This window comes from Coniophora puteana (genome assembly GCF_000271625.1).
Source record: "Coniophora puteana RWD-64-598 SS2 unplaced genomic scaffold CONPUscaffold_7, whole genome shotgun sequence".
Taxonomy (NCBI): domain Eukaryota; kingdom Fungi; phylum Basidiomycota; class Agaricomycetes; order Boletales; family Coniophoraceae; genus Coniophora; species Coniophora puteana.
In genome coordinates, this window is record NW_006913059.1 from 1984445 (window position 1) to 2011467 (window position 27023).

The following is a 27023-nucleotide window of genomic DNA, read 5'->3' on the forward strand; positions in this document are numbered from 1 at the left end:
GAAACACTGGTCCCTTCTCTGAGCAGCAAGAATGTAGCCAATTGAGGAACAAGCAAGTCGCCGACGAGGGCAAGGTCTGATCCGCGTTGTCGTCGAACCTTCCCCTCGGAATCTTCGGAGATCCATGCCCGACCTCCGATGCCAAGGGGCAAGCGTAGGCAAGCGTGTCCAGTTCATTGCGAAGTCTTGGTCATTGGGATGCATCATTGACTGTAGAAATGCCCATTGCAAGAGCTCGTTTCGCTGGCCTGAGGTAGAATCATGCAACTTTATGATGCAAGCAGAAGGTTCCGGTGGAGACTCGTGAAGAGCAAACGAAGGCGCGCACTCTTGTTTACAACTCTTTGTATTGTGGCGAGTTGATGTCGTTTCTTTCTGCATGTAAACTTCATCGATCGTCCGCTGCTCAGACGCTCACTAGCTCAAGCTTAAGTGTGTAACTATTGAAACACAAACGCCTCACAATGATCAGAACACGATGTATACCCGGCCAGTGCGATGACATCGATGGTCGCTCTCTGCGACGATCGATCATGTTGCTTCCTTCGAACGCGCTCCCTTCTATCTGTCACATTGCTCTTGAGCTAATAAAGAATCCCAGAAGGCAGTTTTGCGAGAGGATACTTCCGCTTCTGTAAGAGTGGGAGACGGTGGGGCACATGAGTGACACGGACGCGTAACAGCTGGAGTGAGTGTTCACGCCTTTTATCCCACCGACCTTGAGTGTCCTGTCACATGCTGCAGATTCTGCGGTAGTCTTTCAACGTCATGGTGATGATGTGTTGAACTTGGCGCCGTCCTTTTTTCAAAGGGTTCGACAGCGCACAGAGTTTATCTCTTCTTTCCAAGCTATTTACAGCGGCTTCTTCGTAAGCTTCTGTCTAACGAATCGAAGCCACGAAAAAGGAGTATATAGTCTTCCAAGAGCGCGCCCAACACCTGCCTCGGGCTGTTGACCATCCCGGGTCTCTGCTTCCTCACACCCCACCGAGACATTGATGTCGCATCCTTTGCTGTGGCCTGACCAGACGTTCTTTTACCCCTACGGCAATGTCGCACCTGTCCTATACACTCAGGACCTTATCCAAGATGAGCCCGCCGATGTGCTCCTACTTGGATGCGGCGACCCTATGAGCATTCTGTACACAGTACACTCCGACCGACAGAACGCTCAAGCCAGTAAGTTTTAGTAAAGCTCTTCGACGCTGTAGGCGTGACCACCTCTTCCTCTAGACCGCACCCTCGACTTCACCTGTTGCGACCATGAAGGCGCCGTCCTTGGTAATCTTACCGACATTTCACCCTACTCTCGCTGTACTGACTAGCATTTTAGCACGAAACGTAATCTTACTCACGCTCCTCGCCCAAGACGATGTCCACGACAATCTTCCACTCATCTGGAACATATTCTTCGATTTCTTCCTTGATAAACCTTCCCTCTCGCTTCTGTTCGCTCATTGCCAGCGACTGCTCGATATTTCAAAGTCGATGGATGCCTGGATCGCTTCTCCCTATCATCGCTTCATATCGTTCTGTGACGTCAACACGCTTGCAACCCTCCGCGGATTCTGGCAGCTCTACCTCCAGAGTTCTACGTCCACAGAACAAGAACACAAGCGCTCCAAAGCCACGTTCGTCTCCGTGATGAAAGAGACCATAGCTGATCCCAGACATTTCTCCTACTCCCCGATTCGCTCAGCCGGACCCCTTGGTCCGTTGGCGATGTTCGCCCTCATTCGCGGCTTCCAGCGTTTCTGGGCCACTGGTGTCGCATCTTACGACAAGGATACACTCGCTCGTGCGCAGTATGTCAACCCTACGTTCGTTTATTCCCGCATGGGCGACAGGTTCAAGGTCAACAAGGGCACGTACCCTCTCACTTGCTTTTTCCTTGCCGAGTCTTTTGCCATATTTCGGCTCGTGCACCCTGAGAAGTTGGACTTGGTGGACGATGATCTGCAGGACAATCTCCTGCTGAACGAGGTGATCCCTGATGCGAAGAAGCAGTTCTATGCATGGTGCACAACCTTCGCCAACGTCCTCCGGCAGGAAGAATATCATGTCGCCACTCCGTCCTATGTGCCTCCGGTGACCATGCGGCTCTTCCACGGAGAAGCGCTCGCGTTCTGCAAAGCTTTACGGGTCTACCGTGATACAAACGTGCTGGAAACGCCTTTTGTGACAGCTCCTTGGAGCAGCTCGTGCATCAACCTGTCCTCTCCATCACCGTTGTCTTCCTCTCACTCGTCTCTACCAACTTCGTTCGACGTTATCGACACGTCCAACCTCACCGACCATCTTGGGCTCCTGAACATCCTCACTCACGTCAACCCGCTACTCAAGCGCTCTCCTTTCTCCGCTTTATACACCGAGACACTCATTCCTCAACGTGGCAACAAGGATACCGAGTCTGCAGTTAGAGGTCTTCTCGACCGCGCATGCTGCGATCTCGGCGTACTGTCCCTTTTACTTGGCCTCGCGCCCACGTCTTTCGTGTCGGGGTTCACGACGTATGCCAACGGATTTGAGGTTTGCGTGCATAGCATCATGAACTGGCAACTGTTGATGCAGTATCACGAGCGTCTCCTCTGGCGTCGCCCTATGCCCGCGTGCGCCATCGTCAAGACCGAGTCCGATGGCCTGTGGCTATCCACGCCAGGGAGCGTCTCGTTCGTGCCCGAGGAGCTCGCGGGCGTTCTACACGGGATCTATCTTAGGATGTTCGCCGACGAGAATATGAGCGCGTGCGTTACACAGAGCGTGCACGGGCACTACGGCGACATATCGCTCCCCGACGACCAGACGCACGCGTCTACTTATACGCACTACACGCGGCGCTCGTTCGCCGAGCTGCTTGTGGCCGTTCGCGACCAGCTCTTCCCTTGCACCGGTAAATGTGGCGCTGACGGGGACGCCGTGCCCAGCGCCGAGTGGAGTCGTATGATGAGCACCCTGTTCGATCTTCTGCGCAAGGACCGGACCATGCTCATCAGCCACTACATCTTCCAGGATCTCTGCGGCCAGCTGCATCTTCTCGGGCTGCACACCGCCGATTTCCTAGAGCCCGACGATATCGATTCACAGCGGCACATCCGTGGCGCCGTGTTCCGCGGCTGGCGCACCGTCCCCGCGACAGTGTCCGTCGTGCTTGTTGTCCCATGGCACCGCTTCTCAAAGTCTGTGCCCCTGCTCGACGAGCTCGGGACGCCTCCGCTGCAGTGCGAGATCTGCGGGCCGACGACGCACCATATCTTCCCTTCTTTCAATATCGCGTATGGGACGGCCGTTGACGAGTACCACGACAGCGAGTTCGGCGGGAAAAGCGTGCGAGTTGTCGGAGCGCGGGAGAGAGCAGCAGGCCTGGTTATTGCTTTCGAGGTGCCGGTGTCGGTGTTGATGGCGGAGCGTGGGTTGCACGCGGCGCTCGCACTGCGCGCGACGCCGTATTCGGAGAGCGCGCGGCCTGTGCTCGGGTGGCGGCTGCATGTCTTCGACAGCGCGATTGAGGACGCCCGACACGTTCATATCGTTGCCCGGTCACCGTTTACTCACGGGGCATCGAGCGCTGGACCGAGCGCGATGGGGCGATGCGTCTCTGGCACGAGAGAACGCGCAGGCAAGGAGTCGGGGCGGAGATCAAGGCGAATGGGAAGCATTGGCGTTAAGACTGACGCAAAGCGCGAGAAGGTCGCTTCGATGGCAGCGCGAGTGGATGTTGTTGACACGGGCGCGAAGAAAGCTTTGGCGGAAGGAGCCTCGGTCGCAATGATCCTTATTTCTACTTGCGCTGTGCGTGTCACCTGGCATGGACATACTCAAGTCCATGCTTTTCCTCTCCCAGTTGACTTCGAAAATACAAAGCTCCGTATCGCACGCAAGTCATCTTATCTCGAGGTGAGCACTTGTCTTAGTAACAGGTTATCCGCATACTTACTAGATTTCACGCTGTACAATTCAGGTCGTCGCACCCGTTGCAACGGCGATGCGGACCCACGGCGCAAAGTTCCCCGTTTTCCTAACAAACAAAGGGCCCGCACTCTGGAACATCCCCCGCGTCGATCTAGACAGCCTTCCTCTCCTCGATCTCCCCAACGACGATCGGGTCTCGCGATGGGTCATACCTCATATCGGCAACTCATACACGCTTTCTCGAGACTTCACAGTCCTAATCCGCAAGCAGGCAGCCAACGACATCGCGGACAGGCCGCTGCTCGACTTGAAGCAGCTGCTCTACTGGATCATGAGCGCATCGTGCGGCGAGAATGGCCACCACGCGCCAGTCGCCTTGTGCGTCGGAAACCCCTGGGACGACGCCTGCTCCACGCTCATCTTCGTCACCGGCCTGCGGCTCGACCTCACCTCGCACGCCGTCGTCGCGGACGCGTGGGTGCTCACATTGACGCCCGCCATCGCTCAGCGGCTGCCGGACCGCGCGCTGCACAGCCTGGCAAAAGAGCTCGTCGAGCTCGCGTCGGACGCGCGAGACATGCTGAAGCACCTCTTGCCGGCGGCGACCGAGCGGTGCCGCACATGGGCGCACAATGAGAACTGCGAGTACAGAGCCAAGGGCACTGTCCCCCTGACCAACCTAGACAGCGGTGCGGACCCGATCTGCTCGTGCGGCCGCGGCGTTGGGACCTCGAGCGAGCTCCCGTTCCGCCAGCGGTGGAAAGCGTTCGCGCCGTTTGTGACGCGCGCGGCGCTCGGCCCGCTCTTTCCGGTGCTTTACCTGGAGACGCTTAGGATTAGCGCCTTCGGAGAGAGCAGAAAGGCGGACACGATACATGACGATGTATGCTTCTGCGCTGCGTGTGGGAGCGGGGGGAGGGTAGAGGCTTCACTGCAGGTGTGCAGTAAGTGTAGGTTCATGAAGTATTGTTCTGCAGAGTGTCAGAGGAAGGACTGGAAGAGGCATAAGTTGGTGTGTGCCGGTTTGAAGGGAAAGAGGGCTTGAGTGCTGTATCTTGGTGCTAATTTTTGACATGTAAAGTTGTGAATAGTTGTAGTTTTTGCAATAGGATATCGCATCGTCGAATCGTCATAGCTTGACGGTCGGGGTACGATTATGCCTTGCTATTGCGTTGGCATGATCAGCGACCGTACGCGTCGGCAACGTGCTATCTGCAGCTATTCATCTGATATTGACACAGATTCATCAGACGCAATGCTCGCACCTTTCTCTCTCGACTAATACCATTGCTCAGCTAACGACTCGCACCACACATACATGCAACCCTTGAGTGTGAGGAACAAGATACTTTGAGCCAGTAAAATATACAGGTGAAAACATGAGAAGTATATCTCCTAATGTCAGCTTATTTACACGCCGCCTTGTGGCTCTTCCAATCTTTGCGCTGACACTCCATCGAACAGTACGTTGTCGTCCTGCATCTGCCGCACATCAGCAATGACGGTCTACCCGGTCCGCCACAAGCAGCACAGAGAGGTGAGCTGTCCAACTTTTCATCCCTCAGCATCCTGCCTTCATTCTCCAGATACGACACGGAAAACAGCGGACTCAACGCCGCTCTGGTGGCGTAAGGCGCGAATGCTTTCCAAGGTCCACTGCAGAAAGAGGACACCTCAGCCGTTCCCATGCCGCGCCCGCACGAACAGATTGGGATCCCGTCGACCTTCAGAGTCAGAGGTATGGCCGCGCTTTGCTGATATTCGCACTCAGCGTGGTGCGTCCAGGTGCGACAGCGCTCTGTGACCGCGGGCAGCAGATGCTTCCAGAGCTCCATTGTTCCCGGCTCGGTTACGATGCGATCGATATCCGGAGAGAGCGCTCTGAGTGCAGGAGCAAAATGCGACGTTATGTCGCCGTTCAGGGGAACGACCCACGAATCCGCGACTACGGTGTGCGAGGCGGGGTCAAGGCGCAACTCGGAGATGAAAATGAGCATGTAGCACCCAAAATCGGGACAGTCAAGTCCCTTGACACACGGCGCAGCCGGGCCGCGGATGCCTGCCGCACCTAGTAGGATGTCGTGCAAAGTTTGCTTCAGGGTGATCGTGGACTTGCGAACGCCGCTCTCGGGCTGTTGCTGTCCTTTAGAGACTCCACGTCCCGGGTCGGACAGTCCGAAGTCAACGTGAGGATTTAGCCACTGGGCTATGCGCGAACGAACAGCACCAGACGGCTTGAGGCTAGGCAACTTGTCCAAGACGACTCGGTGCACGTTCCAGAGTGCATGCCCTTGCTCCGTCAAGAAGACAGGAAACCTCATATTCCGAGTTGTCACCGTTGTCGAGACAGGTGCCAAAACCTAATCAGGCAGCGTAAGCGTTGTATTTAACCCCTTAATAGTGCGCAATATGCTCACCTCGATGTAGGATGACTTTCGGGCAATACGAAGCCTAGCGCGATCAAAATCAACCGGAAGAGGGAAGACGTGCACTTGTGCGTGCCCTTTCCAAGAGACATGGACGCTACATGGCGTCGCAGGCTCCATCACTACAGACGCTCCCTGTGCCAGGCTGGACCTTGCACCGTTCTCGACGACGTCCACTCGAGCGGTTAATGAGGATACTTCCTCGTGCTTGTGGTTCATCGAGATGTTGACGCTCGAGTCAGTTTCCCGCGGGTTTGTCTCTTTTCTGTCAGCAGCGCCAGAGCTAGTAACAGACTGTCCGTCTGTCAATGACGAGGTAGTGAATGGAGAGCTCCTGAGAACGTGTACATGTCGCTCGTCGTCGACCCGACCGGAAAAGATCCGCTGTAGAAACCCGATTTTGGAGATGAGCGTTGGCGTAGAGCTGTGCGGCGTCGAGCGCACAACAAGCGCCACAGACATCTGCGGCTCGACCGTCAGTATTGACGCCGGTGCCTGGAACGCAGCTACGATGTCCGACGATCCGCCTCTCCCCTTCTCGTCCTCAACAATCAGCACCGTCTTGTCGCCCTTGTCGGTCGTGTCAGCAGCCTCCGCCACAACCACCTTCCCGAACGTGACGTCAATAGATGGAAAAGTGTGGGACGCCATGCGGCCAAAGACCTCGCACTGCAAAATAGGGGCACCCTGCTTGTCAAGTTCGCCTTCGATTGCGCGCAGGTGCGACCTCGGCACGGTAAGCACAATCCATACTGTTACTGGAATGATACGCCAATCACGATACACGTCACCGCCCATTCCCGTTCGAATTTTGTATGCGACCTCGGAGGGTTCGATCCAGTCAACGGTATGCACCCCGAGAAGATGTAGGTGACAGCAGAGATCTTGGAGGTAGTTCGAACCTGTCACAGTGAACAGCGTTCGATCTGTTTTGATAAGCTCGATCAGCTCGCGCATGACGCGCGTCCAATCTGCCGTGGCGTGCGCTCTTGAGCTAGCATCTGTGCTGTGGTCACTCCTTGCGACGCTGAATACATGTTCACGGACCGCATCAAGGAGCTCTGCAAATGTGCGACGGACGTAATGGATGCGGTGAGTCATTACCGTGAACGCCCCTGTATAGGATGACCAAAAGTCCTTGTACTTGGCGCTCATGTCTTCGTCTGCGAACATCTTCAAGTAAATGTGGTAGAAAGCCCTTGCCAGCTCTCCGTGCGCAAACACCGAGCGACCAGGTACAAACTCAGCCTTCACGTCCCCAGGCATGGGACGGCGCCACACTAGCCGCTCGTGGTACTGCTCCAACATTTCTCGTCGATCGAAGAGTTTTTCCCGGCTGTCGGTGGCGTGACGAAGAGTTTGGCACACAGACACCTCGTAAAGATTGGAGTGCGTGGTGAATCCCGACACAAACGCCGTCGGAACGAGCCCAAGCAAGAGAGACAGTGTACCCAGGTCACAGCAAGTGTACTTGAGCAAACCTTTGGGCACATCTTGGCCTTCTGGAAGTAGAGTCTCGGTATAGAGCACACCGAAGCGTGAGGCGCGTTGCAACAGTGAACCGGCATGGACAAGAATGTTGAGTAGACCGAGGTCGTCGGAGAGATTGGAGGTGTCGACGACGTCAAATGCGGTGGGAAGGGGCTGAAGTGCGGTAGAGGACTGGCTGTCAAAGGTGATACAAGTGGTCTTCCAAGGCGCGGTCAGAAATGGTGTCGTAGCTGATTTGGTATCGCAATAATAGCGCAGGGCCTTGCAGAAAGAGAGCGCGTCTCCGCAGAAGAGTCGCACGACGAATTGAACAGAGGAAGGAGCTCCTCCCGTCGTAGATATAGTGTCACTGCTCCTACGCAAGATAGCGAACAAGGACGTGCACCACAGGGAGAACTGTCTCCGCGCGGCAGGGATAACAACGTTCAGCATCAGGTCATCCTCGTACTTCTCCGCCCGCACCCTTGACCACCTGTCGGTGTTCTGCAGGTCAACAGAGATGAAACTATCAGAAAGATGGAAGGACGTGAGCGGGTAGGAGAGATGATGAACGCTAAACTTGTCGCCAGACATGGAGTGCACAAACGTCGGATTAACAAGCTGCGCCGTGGCTACCGTCTCAGCATCGTACGCCGTCACGCCCGTCTCCCAGAATCGACGAAACCCCCTAGTCACAATGCGCACGACGTGCGGCGCCAGAGGCCCGGCAGACCGCGCCGCCCAGTAGTTGAGGTTTGGGGGGGCGGTGGGAATTCGCTCCCCCTGGATGGTCTTCATGCCCGAGATTGTCATGACTTTGAACTGCACTCGCTCGGTCTTCGTGAGGGTGGCGCTCCTGAGATAAAGCCGCCAGTATTTGCGGACAACCGAGAGCGTGTTGGCATCGCAGAATGAGACGTGACGGCTGTAAGAGGAGCGTTTCCAGTCTTCGAGGGATGCTGATGTGGCAAGTAGCTTAGCACAGTGGGTTACGAGAAGAGACAGAGAGGATTGGTCGATGAGGAAATCGAAGAAAATGTTCCACATCAGAGGGAGTTTTTCCTCGATGTTGGTCTGTTCTCCTAGTAAGGTTACCAAGACCACATTACGTGCTACAGCGTGGAGTTAGCTGAGTTGTGTTAGCGACTATGGCCCGAAAATTGGACGTACCTAGAACGGCTCCTTCAACATCGACACATGTGAAGTCAAGGCTTCGATCTACGGTGTGACGCGTCAGAAAACTCGCCAAAGAACCAAGACGTAGCGAGCCCTGGCCTCACCAAGGTGAGATCCATTTGCGCTCATATGAACCGTGTGCAAGATGCTTCTGGGATCTCCGCATCCGAGTAACAATATGTTGTCTGGGGTACCAACTGGTAGATCTTGAGTGAGAGAAACGGGCGACGTATTGCCAATGGGATAGAAAAAGGTTTTTCCTGGCCAATGTATAGTATGCGACATCTTGATCGCAGGTACTCGTCGAGGAGGCAAAGATGAGTTTGAGAGAATACGGTGGACTCGGGTTAAACGGAGAAGAGAGCGAGCGACGGGAACGAAAGTCCGCTTGTACGCGAGGGGAGGGCAGATGGTTATATAGACTGAGTGGATCGGCGGTTCAACCTTCAATCGGGAAACCGATCCCGCAGTTCTTCCAAAACTGGCCGCGGCAATCAATGTCTGGACGCAGGAGAGACGACAGAGGAAGCACGTAAAGGTGCACAGCCAAAACGGCACTTCGAGAAGTAGGAGAGAATACCGCGCCGCTCAGCGTCTAAATTTGTCTACTGTCTTCCGCATCTTGGTGTTGTCTTATGGTCTGTAGGATTGTACAGGTGTTAATATTCATGAGGACACAGGCGGAACATATCCTTTCTGCATCATTTAGCCGAAAAGCCAGTGTAGGAAGCTGGAAGTTATGTTGTGGCTTTCCTTACCAGCGTGGGCCCATACAGCTTTACTTACAGTCGAAGTGTAAGCTTCGATATTGCATCCTTCCTTTAGTGACGTGCCGTGGTCGAAACACGGGCGTTAGGTGGCGCGCTATATGCGCTGAAACAAGCATGAGGGTATCCAGCGATAGGCGTATTAGAAGCACAAGTCGGGCCTAGATCCAGAAGAAGCGCCCTATAAGCAACCTCACCAAGAACGGTAACACACTGTCATTGCGACGAGACGCTTACTGCATGGGGACCGTCGAAATCAGCAGGGTGGGTTCGGCCTTCGATTTAGCCTCTTTACACGTGCATTACGACCGCAGCTCGAAAACAAGACAATCCCCCGACATTTCATTCGAAAGTCCCTCAATTCACCCGCGTCAACGTGTCATAGGCCTTCCCGTAGACTTGCGGACGCAAAATTGGCTGCGGGACTTGGTGTAGTCGTTGGTTGACGTTAATCTCGTTGGTTGTAGAGGTCGGATCCGAGAGCTTCACGATGCGAAGCTCGAAATCAGAATCAGAAGTTAAATGAAAGATCGTCGAGAAATACGCATCTCCATCCTTCAGCGATCTGATCACTGCTTCCTCGTCCAGAAGCACCCCACGAACCGTACCCGCAAGCGCTCGAAGCCCTTATTTGCTCTTTCCAACACCTTATCTAGAGACACACAGAGTCAGCGCCTTCGGGGACGGAAAAGTGGACGCGATACCGTCGGATGGTGTCAGCTTTGCACTACATGCCGAAGCAAAAGGGAACTAACGCTCCAAGTTGCAGGGAGTGATGATCTACGGATTCTGTTCCGCGAAGGTCCAGTGGAAGGGTTGAAAGGAGCATAGGTCAGTGTGCGCCGATTCGAAGGGAGGGACAGTATGAGGGCTACAGAACGCCCGAGCGACGTCAGCGCGTTATTTACAACTATTTGTACTTACTGTTGGATGAGATTTGCTTCGGGCAGAACGCATACACTTTTGTTGCTTGACCACTTTGGCTATTTAGCTTATCACATGTAATGATGTTCATGATTCACAAAGTGTCACGAAACGACAGCTACACATGTAGAGAAATGACAAATAACTTGTAGTTTACGCCACCTCATTTACACATCGACTTGTGGTTCTTCCAGTCTTTGTGTTGACACTCCGTCGAACAGTACCTCGCTGTCTTGCATCTGCCGCATATCAATAGCGTCGGTTTACCTGGTCCACCACAAGCGCTACAGCCTTCGGTTGATTCGCCCAGCTTCATATCCATCACCAGTCCACCCACACTCTCGAGATAGGACACAGCAAACAGCGGGCTCAGTGCCGCTCTCGTGGCATACGGCGCGAACGCTCTCCACGGGCCCTTGCGGAAAGCAGGTACCTCTGTAGCTCCTATGCCACGTCCGCACGAGCAGATTGGAATTTCGTCGACCACCAAAGTCAGGGGTATGGTTGCGTTGCGTTGATATTCACAGTCTGGCTTATGCTCCCATGTGCGACAGCGCTCCGTGACCGCGGGCAACAAATGTTTCCAGAGCTCCATCGCGCCTTGCTCGGTCGTGAAGTGGCCGACATCTGGAACGATCGCTCCCAGAGCAGAGGCGAGCTGTGACACCAGACGTTCGTTCAGGGGCACGACCCACGAGTCTGCGACGATAGTGTGCGAGGAAAGGTCGAGGCGCAAGCTGGCGACGAAGATGAGAGTATAGCACCCGACCGAGGGATGATCGAGCCCTATGACGCAGGGCGCAAGTTTTCCGTCAGTGCCGGCGGCGCCAAGGAGGATGTCATGCAGAGATTGTTTTAGGGCGACCATGGCCCGTCGAGCGTCGTTCTCGGGCTGTTGGCTTTCTTGATATACTCCCCGTTCCGCATCGGACAGCGTAAGTACAGTACGACATGTGGATTCAGCCAATCAGTTATGCGCGAGCTGACGGCGCCGGATAGTTTGAGGAGCGGTAGCTTGTCCAAGACGACTCGGTGCATGTTCCAGAGTGCAGGTCCTTTCCCCGTCAAGAAGACAGGAAACCTGACGTTGCGCATTATCACAGTCGTTGAGATGGGTGCTACTACCTAAGTCATGAGTGTAAGTGGTCACGTTTGGCGTTATACTTATGACAAATGTGCTTACCTCGGTGTATGATGACTTGCGGGCGATGCGAAGTCTAGCACGGTCGAAATCGACTGGGAGAGGGAAGACATGCATTTGTACGTGTCCTTTCCAAGATACTCGGACGGTATGCACTGTCGTAGTCTCCATCGTCACTGACGCTCCTCGTAGCAAGCTAGATTTTGCCCCGTCCTCGACGACGTCAACCCGAACGGTCATCGAGGACACTGTATCGCACTTGTTGTCTATGGAGACGTCCACGTTCGTCGTCCCAGCCTTCTGCAGGCTTGGCTCCGTGCCCTCGTCCGCAATCGGGCCGGCAACAGCCTGTACACCTGAAGCTGTCGAGGTAAAGAATGGCGAGCTAGGGAGAATATGCACATGCCGCTCGTCGTCAACGCGGCTAGCAAATATATGCAGACGCATTCCGATCTTAGATATGAGCTTTGGTGAAGCGCTGTGTGGGGTTGATCGCACAGCGAGGGCCACCGACATCTGTGGCTCAACTAGCAATGCCAACGCTGGCGCCTGAAATGCAGCCACGAGGTCCGACGTCCCATGTCTTCCTTTCTCGTCCACTACAATGCTCACCCTCTTGTCGTTTTTGTCCGCATTGCTGCCTACTTGTCCCACCACTGCTTTTCCGTATGCAAGGCCGATAGAGGGATAATTGTTGGACGCCTGGACGCCGAATACCTCGCACTGCAATATCGGGGTTCCTTGCTCGTCGAGTATGCCTTCGACTGTGCGCAAGAGCGACCTCGGAACGGTAAGCACGACCCAGACTATTTCCGGGACTTGACACCATCCCCGGTACGCATTGCCACCCATCGCCGCTGCTCTTTGGCGGTGGTACGCAATCTTAGATGGTTGAACGAGGTCGGCGGTATGCAGTCGGAGGAGATGTAAATGACCACAGAGATCTTGGAAGAAGTTGGAACCTGATAGCAGCTTTCGGTCGTTGCTGATCAGGTCGAGCAGCTCGCTTATGACACGTGTCCAGTCTTCCTTGGCGTACGCTCTAGAGTTGGAAGATGTATCACGGTTCTCGGGTGAACTGCCGAGAACCTGGCCGTGTACAGCGTCAAGAAACTCTGCAAATGAACGGCGAACGTAGTGGATGTGGTGCTTCATCTCCGTGAGTACTGCTTCCTTGGGTGAAGAGAAGAAGTTCTTGAACTTGTTATTCATGTCTTCATCGGCGAACATCTTCAAGTAAACACCAAACAATGCCCCTGCAAGTTCACTGTGCGCGAATGTCGGGCGACCAGGGATAACATGGGCATTCACGTCCCCGGGCATGGGACGACGCCACACTAGCCGCTCGTGGTACTGCTCCAGCACTTCTCGAACGTCCGTGTCTTCTGGTGCAGTTCGAGCGCTATGGCGGATGATTTGGTACATGAGTACCTCGTGAACGTTGGATTGGGTAGTGAATCCGGATACCAGCGTCGTCGGAACAAGCCCAATGAGGAGCGAAAGTGTGCTCAAATCACAGCATGCGCGCTCGAGTAAGCCGTTGTGCGCCTCTTTGCCTTCCGGAAGAAGCGTTTCGGTGTAAAGCGCTCCAAAGCTTGAGAGACGCCGCAACAGTGAGCCGGCGTGGGTGAGAATGTTGAGCAGACCGAGGTGGTCTGAGAGGTTGGAGGTATCAACGACGTCGAACGCGGTGGGAAGGGGCGGAATCGCATCCGAGGGCTGGCTGTCGAAGGTAACACATGTAGTCTTCCAAAGTGCGCTCACGATTGGTGTGTTAGGCGACTTGGTATCGCGGAAGTGACGTAGGGCCTTGCAGAAAGCGAGCGCATCTCCACAGAAGACTCGCACAACAAAGGGCGAAGCGGGCGGCGCCCCACTTGCTGGAGTAGAATTGCCGTTTTGAAGGACAGAGGACAAGGATGTGCACCATGAGAGGAACTGCTTCTTGGCGGTAGGAATGATAATCTTGAGCAGCAGGTCATCCTCGTACTTCTCCTCGCGCTCACGCGACCAGCCTTTTGTGCTCTGCAGGTCAAGCGTAGCAAACGGCTCGGCGAGATGGAAGCAAGTGAGCGGATACGAGAGACGATGGACGTTAAACTTGTCTCCGCAGACCGAGTACAGAAAGGTCGGGTTGACGAGCTGCGCCTTGGCTACTGTCTCGGCATCGTATGCTGTCACGCCCGTCTCCCAGAACCGCCGGCAGCCCCTGGTCACGAAGTTCATCGCATGGGTCGCAAGTGGGCCGGCAGAGCGCGTAGCCGGGTAATTGAGACTTTTGGCGGCGTGACCCCACTCCTGCTGGAACTTCCTGATGCTCTCCGCTGTCGAGGCTTTGAACCGCCTGTGCTCGACCTTTGTGAGCGTAGCGCTCTTGAGATAGAGTTGCCAGTACCCGCGAACGACAGAGATCGTGTTGGCGTCACAGAAAGATATGGAGCGGCTGTACGAGGTGCTCTTCCACTCATCAAGGGATGCTGACGCTGCGACAAGCTTCGTACATTGGGCGAGCAGAAGAGATAGGGAGGGCTGGTCGATGAAGAAATCGAAGAAGATGTTCCAGATCAGAGGCAGCTTTTCTTTGACTCTTCTCCGAGCAAGGTAAGTAGAATCACATTGCGTGCTAAAGCGTCGGGTCAGCCAAGCTATACATGCAACCATGGACTGTGGTTGGACTCGCCTAGAATGGCTCCTTCGAGATCAACACATGTGAAATCAAGAGTTCGACCTACGACAGAATTGCATCAGAAATGTCAGTGTATCGGGCGATATGACAGTCCCTCACCAAGCTTTGAGCCGTTTGTGTTCATGTAGACCGTATACAATATACTTCTAGGGTCTCCACACCCGAGCAGCAGGATGTCGGCTGATGTTCCAGTCGGTAGATCCTGGGTAAAGGACACGGGGGACGTGTTTCCAATAGGATAGAAGAAGGTCTTTCCGGGCCAGAGTACGGTATGCGACATCGTAAGCGAAGATTTTGATGTGAAGATGAATGAAGAATCGAGAGCGGGACTGAAACTTCAGTTGGAGACGAGTATGACTGCAAGGGGGAGGAAACTAAGAGTGTCTCTCAAGACCCGAGTGGACCACGAACGGTTATATGAGTCCAGACAGCTTTGATCGAGAAAGTGCACCTACAATCCTGCCAAACGCGAGCGCGGCGATCAACATGTGGCACATAACACCGAAGAAAAAGGGAAGGTGTAAAAGTGCACAGCAAGAACTATGCTTCGAATATAGGAAAGAATACTAGTGAGCTCAGCGTCTAAATGATCCGGCTGTTTGTTACGTACCTAGACCTACACAGTAGACGGCGAACTCGGCCTCAGGCCTCATTGGTGTCCAGTTCAGGCCAGTCTTCGCAAAAGAATATTTGAGAGCATACTAATGTGCATGTAGGCTGAAATCACGCGGCCTCTAATCATCGATCAGATTGCCCAAGAGGTTGCCTGTCGAGTGCGTGCGCAGATCTCCGAAGCCTCGAACCGGATGTCGATTTACTGCTCGAAGCGCTGGCATGACTTACAAGACGTCACATTTGATATTTCGAGTGGAACTTTTGTGGGTGACGCGACACGAGGTACCCTGCTACTGGGAAGGTGGGGGAGAGCAGGAGTATCGTAGATGCGCAGACTGTTAATGTTCGAATGGAACGTATCATATGTACATTCCGCCGCACTGGGTCCACTGATCAATGATAGGAAATTAGACGCGTCGATACATTTATCTCGTGCAAGAAAAGCCAATGACCTTGATTTGGTCCTTACATATGATCACGACCGCAACTCTGGGACAAGGTCCTCTCCTCGTCCTTTGATCAGAAAGTCCTTCAGATTCGTGATAGCCTTGATTTCCCTCGCGCGCAACGTATCGTAGGTCTCCCCGCCAACGTGGGGCAGCAGAACCGCCTGCGGAAAAGCGAGTAGCCGGGGGTTGATGTTTGGCTCATTTGGGTAAACATCGAGCCCAACGGCCGAGAGCTGCAGGGGGCGTGCCCCAGGGTTAACGTCAAAATCTCAATGGAAGATCATAACAGAGACGTACATGCCCGTCCTTCAATGCCCTGATCACCGCTTCCTCATCTAGGACCGCTCCACGCGCCGTATTCACAAGCACCGAACCTCTCTTCATCATCCTCACCTCCCGCTCGCCCAGCATCCCTCGAGTCACGTTGTTCAGCGGCACGTGCACGCTCAGTACGTCTGCCTCCCTCAGCAATCCTTCCAATGAGTCTACGTATTCGCACCACGGAGGCACCTCGTCTGCACCCTTCTTCGATCGCGAATGATACACAATGCGCATACCCAACGGCCTCGCGTAATGTGCGAGACTCAGGCCAATCGTGCCCAGGCCAAGAATAGCGAGTGTTCTCCCTTGAGGGCCGTGGGCACGCGCCGCGTAGTTATACTGCGGATCGCGCCACCCAAGCTCGGGGGAGAGAAGATGACGTTGGGCGGCTGAGTAATGCCGAAGGCACGAGATGATGAGGTACAAAGCAACCGTTGCGGTCGACTCGCCGCCGGGCGTGTTCGAGACCCCGATGCCTGTTAAGTAGGTACAGACATTAGTTTTTACCGCCAAATAACGGAGGAAACGATGAACTAAGATACTCACCTCGCTCCCGACAAGCCTCCAAGTCAATTTGATCATACCCAACGCCGCTGTGCGCAATCCACCTCACGCTTGCCGGTAAGCCCATAATCAGGGCGCGGTCAAAAACACCGATACGCTGCGCAGATACATTCCGCCTAAAGATCGCGGCGGTCCCCTCGTATGGTCCTCCGGGCTCAAAGCTTGCAAAGAACTCGGTACGAGTGGAAGAGGATAAGGTCTGTCAAGGTCAGTAGCTGAGGTGAGTCAGGGTGCGGACATAGATAACAGAAGCAGCACACACAACGACGTCGGCGATACCACCAAGTAGGTGTTTCAGTTCATCTAGAGCGAACTCGACGTTGCCTGAGATGTCGAATATTGTTAGCGTGGCAAGACAGGGTTAGGGGATGACATACCACATAACAGGACGCGGGGAAGCATGTCGGTCCTAGATCAGTCGGTGCTCCAACGAATGCAGGGCCGTAAAGCAGAAACCACGGGTTGGGTGAAAACGTCCTTGAATAACTTAGTTGATCACCTCGTGACAAAGCAGGAGCGACCGAGCGCTGTCAGACTTCAAAGATAAGAGATTGGAGTGGTATATTATTATACGGAAGCATACAGTACATACTAAGAGCATCGGAAGCAAAAGATTGGAATAGCGGACTGTTCCTAGAAATACACGTACACCCAACAATAGACCGAGCGTGAAGACAAGTAAAGACAAAGATAGCAGTAACGGAGAAAGTCCATGGTGAATCGCCTACTCACAGGTGATAGCGTCCGAGAGCTGCGCCTCGAGAAGGCGCATCTCAAACGCTCGCTTGAAGGGCTCGAACAATTTTCCGGGCACCGCAAAGACGATGTGCTCGAACACGTCCTTGAATACGGGCCCGTGCCGTTCGAAAACTCGTCTACCTTCAACGTCGTCGCCTGCCGCTGGCGGTGTCCGGGGCGCTTCGTCATCTGTCGACCGAGGGCGCTCACCCGTGACGAGCAGCTCTGCCCAGAGCTCTGCAACCTCTTCAACGCGGTTCTCCGATGACCCGCATCCGAATGCACCGAGGATGAGCGCACGGTCGCCGCGCATTTGGAAGATGCGCAATGACCGAGCCATGCGCGTGCGCATCGTCTCGCGGATGCCGTCCTCGAACACAAACGCAGTCGAAGAGTCGATGGAATATGTTTGCTTGATCGCCGCTGCGTTGACAGGGACGGCAGAAAGGACGTTCACAACGAAGGGGGGTATGAACGTACTCTGCGAAATTGACGAGGCGGATGGCACCGTCGTCGATGATGCTTCCTGAGGTTGAGTGGCAGCTGCGGGTGCAGGCGAAGGCGACTTCTTCTTTCTCCTGGGAGATTTGTTCCGGGTTTGAGTCGAAGTACACGGTGACAACGTACCGACGCTCTCGTCAGATCGGAAGACGACTACGCCGGGGCTGTACACCATGGAATGATCGTGCAGGCCCGCACCGTCGATCTTCAAGAACTCGCGATGCGTCCTATAGAACTCTTTAGCATGATCTGTCTGCAGGCTAGCAACAAGAGAACTTGTGCGGGCTAAGGCCTCCTCCTGTTCGTTGCTGCCGTGCAACCAGCCACCACCCGGCCGCTTTGGCGATGCGAACGACAGAACGCCGATCGAGGACTTGGGTAGGTCGCGGTTGGGCTGCGTGCAGAGATCTGGGTGTTGTAAAAGCAAGGCTCGAGCGGCAGCTGTAGTCGAGGAATGGGTGAAGTCGATGGTCGTCGTGAACTTGGCTAGAGACGCTGGGGAGCTTGATTTGCGCCAATCTGCAAGTGACGGGTGGGTGTGGGGGATGAAGGTAGTGCCTTGTTTGCTGATGAGAATATGTGGTCCAATATCGTGGGCAACCGCCATAGTTACAGAGCTATCCATCGGCATCCGAGGAGCAAGCAGCGAGCCATCGGAGTTACCTGAGGATGGCGAAGCAGCAGAAGCAGTAGACGCGAACGACATAGAGTAGGACTTCTCTTCGAAGTACTTGCCGTCTCCGAGAATGATCCTCTGAGTGTCGCGTGCTATCTCGGCCCAGTGCTGATGCTGAGCGCGAAGAGACTGCCGCTGCTTCACTTGCCTGTACCTCTTCTGCCTCTGCGTCTGCCGACGAGACTTGCCATGAGTAGATGTGCTCTTCGCCCGCTTGGCCAAAGATACAGTCACAGCCGGTGTGGCAGAGCGAGAAACTCGCGCCCTGTGATGCTTGCGGTTGGCGGTCGTCTTGCGTTTGTAAACCATAGTGGTTTGCAGAGATGCGATAGAGGGGTTGTAGAGTGTTGCTAGAGTGTTGTGGTAGGGGTTGAGAGTGAGGAAAGGGTGACTCGCTGCCACTCCGCAGCGCTTGGAGCTTGGGCGACGGGCGAGAGAACAATAGCTGACTCATTCGTTTAGGGCAAGCATCTGTGCTCTCGGCCATTGCCGGCCCGCTGTTTCTCCACGGTTTGTCCCGCAGCTCGGAGACTTCTGCATTTCTCCTTCAACATAAACTTAGCATCATTAATGCATATCTGTGCCTGCAGGTTATCGCTTGTGTCTCTCTCATGGATGGATTCGAGAAGAAGAAGGTTCCTTCACCCTGTTCCTCGCTTCAAGTTACCCGCGAATGACAGCCCAGACGCGAACGTTTGCGAAGTATAGCTAGTAAGTACAAGCAGCCGCATGATTCTTTAGCCAACATCTTGGCCACCGAAGCCAACCTCGGAGCATCTCCTTCCTACGAACCAAAACAGGTGGCATACGTGGAGCTCACGTTGGTCACGAAGTCGCTTCCCAGCCTTTTCCTCCCAAAGAGGACTAAACACGTTTAGAATGACTACACCAGGTAGAGTCTCCTTCCCGCCCGGACCGCTCAGTTGGCCTTGAAAGGCCTTGAATGATCGATTCAAAACTTTCTCCTGCACGCCAAGATGCGGGGTAACGGGTTACCCCAGTGAATTTGTGGGGTACGAGCCAATCACCATTTTGACCGCCCTCAACGCCGCATGTCTTGACTCAAGGGCTGGGCGTATTGTCTTAATGCTCGGAGGGTAGGTCTAAAACTGTGCCGGCCGCCGAAACCAAATGTCTTACTTTGTGCTGGACGCCCTACTTAACACGAACTTAGCGCCAAGATCCCACACATACATACCATCAACTCCCGTTGGATGACGAAACAGTCCAAAAGGCACCGATCACATCTACTCCCTCTCGCTTGAACGTGTACGCGACAAGAGTGGAATGGATAGGGTCACGCGGCGCGTCCTCTCGGCGGCTGAACTTCATTTATATTGCAGGCCTGTGTACACCAAGTCGGAGCCCGCGGGACTCTCTTCTTTTCTTGACCTCAACATTCACCACACCATGGCGATGGCGAGCCCTCATGACTCTTCGATTCGAGAGGAGAAGAAGACAGATTCGTTCGACGAGGACGTAACCACGAAAGTGAAGGCTGTCGACGTGGAGAAGATCGAAGATGACGATATGCAACTTCTCGCGCCGAACGTGCGCCCGTCGGCGGAGAGGAAGCTCGTAAGGAAGCTCGACCTCCGGCTTATGCCTACGATCTTCATCATATTCCTGCTCAACTACATCGACGTAAGTCTACACCTTCAACTTGTTAGTCCAAGACTCGCGGCTGACGGCTGCGTCAGCGTGTGGCCGTAACATCGGCCCGGCTCCAAGGGCTCGAGCAGGATTTGGGACTCTCAGGTGCGTATGTCGTGCACCAGGCATCTTCACTTTTGGCTCAATACATACCCCTTTCTTAGACGTTCAGTATGACACGGTGGTGGCTATCCTTTATGCGTCCTATGTTCCCGCGCAGATCCCGTCCAACATGGTGCGTCCCACCTGTCTGAATCGTGGACCCAATGTCCCGGAGTTGACCTACGGAATAGATCCTGAACTACGTCTCAAGGCATGTTTTCGCTAATCAGTTTCTTACGCCATTGTTGACCCTTCCATTCGCCTCTAGACCATCCCTCTACATCGGAGGTTGTGTCATAGGCTGGGGCCTCGTGAGTGCCATGACGGGGGTGCGTGTTACTCCTCAAGACATTGTCCGTTTCTGATAGATCTGGGAAGGTTACTCACAGTTTCACTGGCATCTTAATCTGTCGCGTCTTTATCGGCTTGCCTGAAGCTGCATTCTACCCCGGCTCGACGTACCTTCTATCGAGGTGGTACACCAGAAAGGAGCTCGCATTTCGAGCTGCCGTGCTATACGTCGGTCTGCTGGTGTCCAATGCTTTCGGTAGCGTAAGTGATCCAGGCTCAGATCAGGCGAATTATACTCATACATACGTGTGCGAAGTTGATTGCCGCAGGCATCCTAGCTAATATGCAGGGTACGTTGGGGATCGCGGCGTGGAGATGGTAAGAACACAAACCTCATTCTTTGTTATCGATTTATTCTGACCTCTTTTTTCTGCAAGGCTGTTTTATATCGAGGTGCGGATTCAACCGAAAGTGTTGCAGGGTGGTAACTCAAACCGTACCTGAAGGGAGCTATCACGATGTTTATCGGGTTTCAAGCCCTGTAAGCGTGTTCGCTGCATCAATGTCTCCGCAGCTAATTCAACGTCGACCTAGGTGGTTACTGCCAGATTATGTGAGCGCCGATTCATGAGTTTGTTTGGTCACTCGCTTACCCCTCGTAGCCTAACAACACAAGATGGCTCTCCAAAGCCGAGCGGCGCCTAGCCCAGGTCCGTCTGGCGGAAGATGCCGGTGAGGCAGACCAGGATGAGGAGAATGCATCGTGAGCCTTATCCCGCGCTTCCAATCAGAAAACGTCCACTCACTCGTTTTACAGCTTTTTCCAAGGTTTCATTCTAGCAATAAAGGACCCTAAAGTCCCCATCTTCATGTTCATGACATGCAGTCAACTCCTGGGGCTAAGTTTCGTTAACTTCTTCCCTACGTAAAGCAGTTTCAGAAGATGAGAGGATGGGCGCTAACTACTGTATTAACAGGCTCACAGCAACACTTGGATACTCCACGACCATCACTCTGCTCATGGCCGCGTAAGCTCTCCAATCGTTCTTCATCGACTAAAATCTCACGTAATACCGCCGGATCAGGCCCCCTTGGATTTTTACCGCGATCGTAACCTTGATCAACGCATGGAACTGCGGTAAGTGTTCTTGTCACATATTGCTCCGCGCGTACAACGTCGAACGTGCCGACTCACTGTCTTGGTGCGGCGCAGACCGAACGGGCGAACGGTTTTTCCACCAGACGGCCTGGTGGTGGGTCGTCATGGTCGGGTACATCATTTCACTATCAACGATGACAACCGGTGGACGGTATTTCTCGCTGTTTTTAATGACCTCCGGATATGCTGGTACGCTCGCAACTCTTGGGGTTCTGGCGTGGACGTCAGCGTGTTGAACAAATTCTGATAGGATTTACGCTGACTCTGGTCTGGGTGTCGAATGCGATACCACGCCCGCCTGCCAAGCGCTCGGCCGCAATGGGCCTTGTCAATGGCTTTGGTAACATGGGTAACCTGTGAGTCGAGGATCATCGCGATAAAAAAAAAAGTGAGCTGACATGCGGTCGTTAACCAGGATTGGTTCGTACATTTGGAAGTCAATTTGGGGTCCAGAATACCACCAGTCTATGATTATCGCAATCTGCTCACTCGCGCTGGCAAGCGTCCTAAGCTTTGGTGAATATTCAATTCTCATCCTTGAAAAAAACGAGCACTCACTTACCACCTCACGTCACGTCTGTCGCCAGTGATTCGCTGTCTGTTAATCAGAGACAACAGACGGATTGAGCGGGCGGAGGAGGAGTTTATGCACGGACCAGAGCGCGAGCGGATTGAAGAAGCTGCGAAGCTGGAGGGCATCTCATTTGAGGAGGCCATTCGGAGGCGGAAAGGCTTCCGCTATTTGTATTAGTCTAAGGCTACACTTTGTTCACCCAAAAACTCACAAGTGTATCCACGTTCGTACCAAATGTATCCATATTCATGAATGTACTAAGTATGCCAACCAATCAATCGAAGAAATAGACGTACATGCCCCATTCATAGACGGGATGTCACCAAGGTTTCGTCCTTGGTCACATAGACTTCATAGGGGCTTACCTTTTCCGCGCATTGACCCTTCTGACCCGCACACGTGATCTGTCGGAACTCAAACTTTGAGTGGGGACTTCCTGATCTGGCGAGTGTCGTCGAACTTCGCTCCTTCCATCGACTCTGTGTTATTTTTGACTGACCTCGGACTTGTAGATCGCCCGCACACATTGTGGTCACGCATAGGCGAGACGTCGGGGGAATCCTGATACATGGGATCATCAGCTATTGCTCTAACAAGCTACTCATACATGACGACAAATGCTCTCTACCGCACAACAAGCGCTTTATTGCAGGCTCTCGTAATGTTCTCATCAGACTTTCTTGTACGTGCTCAAAAGAGGTTTATGATGATGCCCAGGTACGCTGCAGGTTTCTACCGTACGCGGTTGCTCTCGTGATGCTAACCCGGTGACCATACCTTTAGGCGAGAGTTCACATCTATCCTTCATTCTGCCTACTCCATGGCTTGGTAAGTACATGACCGTGCGGCATCCCGGCATTTCAGAACGTTCCAGGTAAACTCATTCCTCGAGCTTGATCTGAAATACTCAATGTACTACCAGCAATTCTCGAAGGAACAAGACGGCCCTCCGAGCTATAAACAAGCCGGGTCCTTTTCGCCAGGGGTGGCATCTTCGCGTTCATCCGTACTAAACGTGTTCGAATGTTTGCCTACACGATCGGCGACAGAGCTGCGCGACCCACCACTTTGGCGCTCTGGTTCTGCCGGCTCGCGGATCCGCACCACCCCATTCGAGGTCATGAGTTTGCTCAGATGCTCCATATCACGATCTCAAATAGCAGCAGAGGGATTAAAAGCGCCAACCGTTCCATTCATCTGGTTTCCCCGCGCACCCACCAGGTCCTCGCGCGCTACTCGTGCAAAGAAATGTCATCCGAGAACGAAAAGAAGGCGGATTCCTTCGAGGAACAGACCGGCGTCGTCGATGCGGGGAAAGAAGCTGTCAAGGTTGCGGAGGTCGAGATCCTCAGTGACGAACACCGTCGATCAGCCGAGCGTAAGCTAGTGCGCAGGCTCGACTTTCGGCTCATGCCTACCATCACGATCATATACCTTCTCAACTACATCGACGTTTGTTACCTTTTGCAATTTTACACGGCGTAATCACTGATCGTTTCGTTCATCAGCGTGTTGCGATCACGGCCGCTCGACTGCAAGGGTTGGAACAGGATCTCGGCTTGACAGGTATGGCTACCAGCTTACCAAATCATTCGTAACACCGGTTTATCTTTTCTCTAGATGGCCAGTATGACACAGTCGTGGCGATTCTCTATGCTTCTTACTGCCCGGCGCAAATTCCGTCAAATATGGTAAGTACTTGCTGGTACCGTAAAGGCCATGACGTTTAAACATTTCTTCAGATCATAGGTTACATCTCGAAGTAATAAAAATATTCAGGTGGCGTTGTACTTTGTGCTAACATCTACATTTAGACCGTCGCTTTACGTTGGTGCATGTGTCGTAGTATGGGGACTAACGAGTCTTTGTACTGGAGTAAGTCACGATGTTGTTCTTCTAATCTACCTGCGCTCATCCTTTTTCCAGGCCACGCATAACTACGCCGGTATCATGGCATGTCGTATATTTATTGGTCTCCCTGAGGTCAGGTTCACTATTTCCCGTCGCTGAAGAAATCGATGACTGAGATTATCCGCCAGGCTGCATTTTACCCCGGATGTTGCTACATTCTGTCGCGATGGTATACCAAAAAGGTCAATGCTTCGTCTCGTGTTGAAAAAATTGTTGACAGTGTTTCACTGCAGGAATTGGCCTTTCGCAATGCGATTTTCTACACGGGCCTTTTGATATCTAATGCGTTCGGGAGTGTGAGTCCCCGCCGCCCCTTCGTGTTATGATGTTAACTGTTGAGCAGTTGATTGCCGCTGGTATTCTTGCAAATATGGAAGGAGCTCTAGGGCTCCCAGCTTGGCGTTGGTAAGATCTCATTCCAAGATACTTACTATGATTCTAAGTCGCTGACTGATACTTCCAGGGTGTTCTATATCGAGGTGAGATCACACGATGTCCAACGATAATAACTGGATTTCTGACTCGATGCTATATGGGAAGGGTGCAATAACTATATTTATCGGCTTCCAAGTCATGTGAGCTTTCCCGCTCATCTACCATCAACGTTGACGATGCTTACGAAGCATCCAGGTGGCTATTACCGGACTACGTGAGTGCTTGTTGTTTTTCACGCTGAACTGCAGCTAAATGGCGAGACAATAACAGCCAGGAAACACCAGATGGCTTTCTGACGCTGACCAACGCCTAGCTAAAGTCAGGCTAGCGGAGGATGCAGGCGAAGCTGATCGGGATGATGATGATATGTCGTAAGATTCATATCTGCAATGAAGACGATACATCCGTTTACCGTACTCGACAGCTTCTTTGAAGGCTTCAAACTGGCGATAAAAGATCCGAAAATTCTCATCTTTATGGTCATGAACTGCGCGCAGCTTGTCGGACTCAGTTATATCAATTTCTTCCCGACGTAACTACTCCCGTTTTCTGGCTATACGTAGCCTACTTATGACCTTTTACACAGGCTGACTCAGACACTGGGTTACGGCACTACGGATACGCTTCTTCTTGCTGCGTAAGCACACATTCACCAATGGCTGCCACGTCTTTGCGCTGCGCTTACTGACGAGTTGTTGCAGTCCGCCATGGATCTTCGCTACGATCGCATGCCTCATTGGGGCGTGGATTGCAGGTAAGCCTCATCCGGCATACCGATTTTGTCCAATGGTTAAAATATATCATCGCAAAAGACGTCAAAGGGGATCGATTCTGGTGTGTTACGGGGTGGTGGTGGGTCGTTATAATCGGTTACATCATCGGCTTGTCCACCATGAACACCGGTGCAAGATATTTCACCCTTTTCTGCATGACGGTTGGATACTGTGGTCCGTGTTTGTCTGATTTGATTGATATCTTTCTCATCTGAGTTCTGTCGCGTCTCAAAAGGTTTCGCGTTGACCCTGACGTGGGTATCCAATGCTATTCCTCGACCGCCGGCCAAACGCTCCGTCGCCATGGGCCTCGTCAACGGGTTCGGCAATCTCGGAAACTTGTACGTTTGCTGATATCCGTATCAAATTTATATGATCTGACACCCTCAAACGTAACCCTAGGATTGGATCATTCATCTGGGAATCGCAATGGGGTCCCGAGTACCACCCTTCAATGATCATTGCTTTAGCTAGTCTGGTCTTCGCCTTTTGCCTGGCATTGGGTATGGATGAATTCATAAATTTTACGGGAATCGCCTCTAACTCCTTCGAAGTACTAAGATACATGTTAAGAAGGGAGAACAAGCAGATGGACCGCGACGAACTCGCTGTCATGGAGGGACCCGGTCGGCAACGCATCGAGGAGGCAGCGAAACTAGAGGGTATCTCATTCGAGGAGGCTGTTCGCAGAAGAAAGGGTTTCAGATATCTCATATGATTTGTTACACATATTTTTCTCATCTCTAGGACCACGGGTACTGTGACTAAAACGCAATGTATCGTTGTTCACAAATTGTATGTGTAAAGGCTGCGAAATTAGGGGTGAATACGTGATTGTTTCGTTTACGCGATTTTGCCGCGAGTGCACCGAGGATAACGCGGAATCCGCATTTTCCGGCGGTCCAGCAGTCCAGCAGTCCAGCTGTCCAGCCACGGGTCCAGCCGTCCGCCCCGCGTTCCATCAGTCCGGCCGTTCAGTTCAGATCCGCGAAAGACGTCAAACGCGAAGGCGACTACGACAGCTCGCAAGAAGAGGACTCGTCTCTCTGTCAAGAACAACAAGGCTACATTACACACTGCAGCTTCTTGGGCGGATGCAAGTCGGCACCCCCGCATGTCGACCTTCGTCCACAGCGATCTCACTCGCAGGTTGGGCCATCCGCGTCTGAGGCTACATCGAGCTCTCAGTCCTTGGCTCTCGCCCTTGATGAAGCCCTCTCGCATATCGACCTTACGCTTCAGTCCTCCACCCATTGGTGAGCAGCAAGTGCAAACAGTGCGCTGTCGAGCCCGACGACGATCTCAGCCATCCCTTTCCAGCTTCGACAGCACCACCAGCTCTCCAGTCCGTATCCTCGCACCCTCCCAGTCAGCAAGCAATCGTCCTATTATGAAGTGGATAGTCTGAGATGACCGATGCACCGCTGCTCGCGTCGCACGCAGATACCATCATTGAGTTTGTCCATAACTCCACCAGTGATGAATTTCATGACTCTTGTCTAATCAGTCCCAGCCTGGTCGAGTGCGCACGAGTGCATGACACCCTCGTGTGTTGCCAGCGCCCAGAGTGCGCGCGAAGTCATGCTCTATGCACGAGCCAGCGAGCAACTCTCTCACCGACAACCACGCCCTCACAACCCCAGGTACTGACAGCAAATAAGCACGCGCGTTTGGGAGGCGCTCTCGTTCCAGTCGCAATGGAGCAGATGCTGCGCCGATCGACATTCTTTGCAAGGACACTTGTTCTTGTTTTCGGGTGCCA

The 27023-nt window shown here is 53.4% G+C and overlaps 7 protein-coding genes across 7 annotated transcripts; 3 read left to right on the forward strand and 4 right to left on the reverse strand.

Moving 5' to 3' along the window:
- Nucleotides 1–998: 998 nt before the first annotated feature.
- Nucleotides 999–5191, forward strand: CONPUDRAFT_73808 (uncharacterized protein; the record flags this gene model as incomplete). The annotated part of the gene is made up of 6 exons (XM_007770940.1): nt 999–1179; nt 1334–3894; nt 3959–4853; nt 4887–4921; nt 5045–5099; nt 5151–5191. The coding sequence occupies 6 exons, from the start codon at nt 999–1001 to the stop codon at nt 5189–5191; spliced, it is 3768 nt and encodes a 1255-aa protein (XP_007769130.1).
- Nucleotides 5188–10528, reverse strand: CONPUDRAFT_125628 (uncharacterized protein). The gene is made up of 9 exons (XM_007771444.1): nt 10453–10528; nt 9986–10400; nt 9086–9909; nt 8976–9023; nt 8186–8917; nt 7688–8149; nt 7379–7645; nt 6327–7336; nt 5188–6269 (listed from the first exon to the last, which is right to left on the reverse strand). Exons 3-9 carry the CDS (start codon nt 9264–9266, stop codon nt 5316–5318), a joined length of 3654 nt encoding a protein of 1217 aa, XP_007769634.1. The 5' UTR covers nt 9267–9909; nt 9986–10400; nt 10453–10528; the 3' UTR covers nt 5188–5315.
- A 272-nt stretch (nt 10529–10800) lies between these two features.
- Nucleotides 10801–14779, reverse strand: CONPUDRAFT_125629 (uncharacterized protein; the record flags this gene model as incomplete). Its single annotated transcript, XM_007771445.1, has 6 exons — nt 10801–11584; nt 11605–11793; nt 11837–12838; nt 12893–14436; nt 14490–14541; nt 14599–14779. The coding sequence occupies 6 exons, from the start codon at nt 14777–14779 to the stop codon at nt 10836–10838; spliced, it is 3717 nt and encodes a 1238-aa protein (XP_007769635.1). The 3' UTR covers nt 10801–10835.
- An 810-nt stretch (nt 14780–15589) lies between these two features.
- On the reverse strand, nt 15590–16850 carry CONPUDRAFT_56951 (uncharacterized protein; the record flags this gene model as incomplete). The annotated part of the gene is made up of 5 exons (XM_007770820.1): nt 15590–15796; nt 15861–16360; nt 16419–16647; nt 16711–16772; nt 16826–16850. 5 exons carry the CDS (start codon nt 16848–16850, stop codon nt 15590–15592), a joined length of 1023 nt encoding a protein of 340 aa, XP_007769010.1.
- A 147-nt stretch (nt 16851–16997) lies between these two features.
- CONPUDRAFT_137793 (uncharacterized protein) lies at nt 16998–18779 on the reverse strand. The gene has a single exon (XM_007771446.1). It carries the CDS (start codon nt 18670–18672, stop codon nt 17173–17175), a length of 1500 nt encoding a protein of 499 aa, XP_007769636.1. The 5' UTR covers nt 18673–18779; the 3' UTR covers nt 16998–17172.
- Nucleotides 18780–19893: 1114 nt separating this feature from the next.
- Nucleotides 19894–22319, forward strand: CONPUDRAFT_137794 (MFS general substrate transporter; the record flags this gene model as incomplete). The annotated part of the gene is made up of 15 exons (XM_007771447.1): nt 19894–20007; nt 20064–20121; nt 20181–20251; nt 20497–20670; nt 20726–20787; nt 20847–20862; nt 20916–20950; nt 21004–21022; nt 21120–21172; nt 21227–21334; nt 21495–21547; nt 21623–21757; nt 21819–21924; nt 21984–22084; nt 22156–22319. 15 exons carry the CDS (start codon nt 19894–19896, stop codon nt 22317–22319), a joined length of 1269 nt encoding a protein of 422 aa, XP_007769637.1.
- Nucleotides 22320–23086: 767 nt separating this feature from the next.
- Nucleotides 23087–25979, forward strand: CONPUDRAFT_125640 (MFS transporter; the record flags this gene model as incomplete). The annotated part of the gene is made up of 21 exons (XM_007771448.1): nt 23087–23259; nt 23309–23594; nt 23651–23708; nt 23763–23833; nt 23885–23904; nt 23957–24017; nt 24069–24125; nt 24182–24235; nt 24287–24349; nt 24397–24458; nt 24517–24532; nt 24594–24628; nt 24684–24702; nt 24759–24859; nt 24913–25020; nt 25075–25125; nt 25190–25242; nt 25301–25435; nt 25497–25602; nt 25664–25764; nt 25816–25979. Exons 2-21 carry the CDS (start codon nt 23391–23393, stop codon nt 25977–25979), a joined length of 1539 nt encoding a protein of 512 aa, XP_007769638.1. The 5' UTR covers nt 23087–23259; nt 23309–23390.
- Nucleotides 25980–27023: the final 1044 nt, after the last annotated feature.

Coding starts and splice junctions, on each gene's coding strand:
- CONPUDRAFT_137793 (XM_007771446.1), bottom strand. CDS start 18,672: ATGGTTTACAAACGCAAGACGACCGCCAACCGCAAGCATCACAGGGCG.
- CONPUDRAFT_125628 (XM_007771444.1), bottom strand. CDS start 9,266: ATGTCGCATACTATACATTGGCCAGGAAAAACCTTTTTCTATCCCATT. Junction 7,337..7,378: donor AGAGCTCCTTGATGCGGTCC/GTGAACATGTAT, acceptor ACCACAGCACAG/ATGCTAGCTCAAGAGCGCAC. Junction 6,270..6,326: donor GAAAGTCATCCTACATCGAG/GTGAGCATATTG, acceptor CTGCCTGATTAG/GTTTTGGCACCTGTCTCGAC.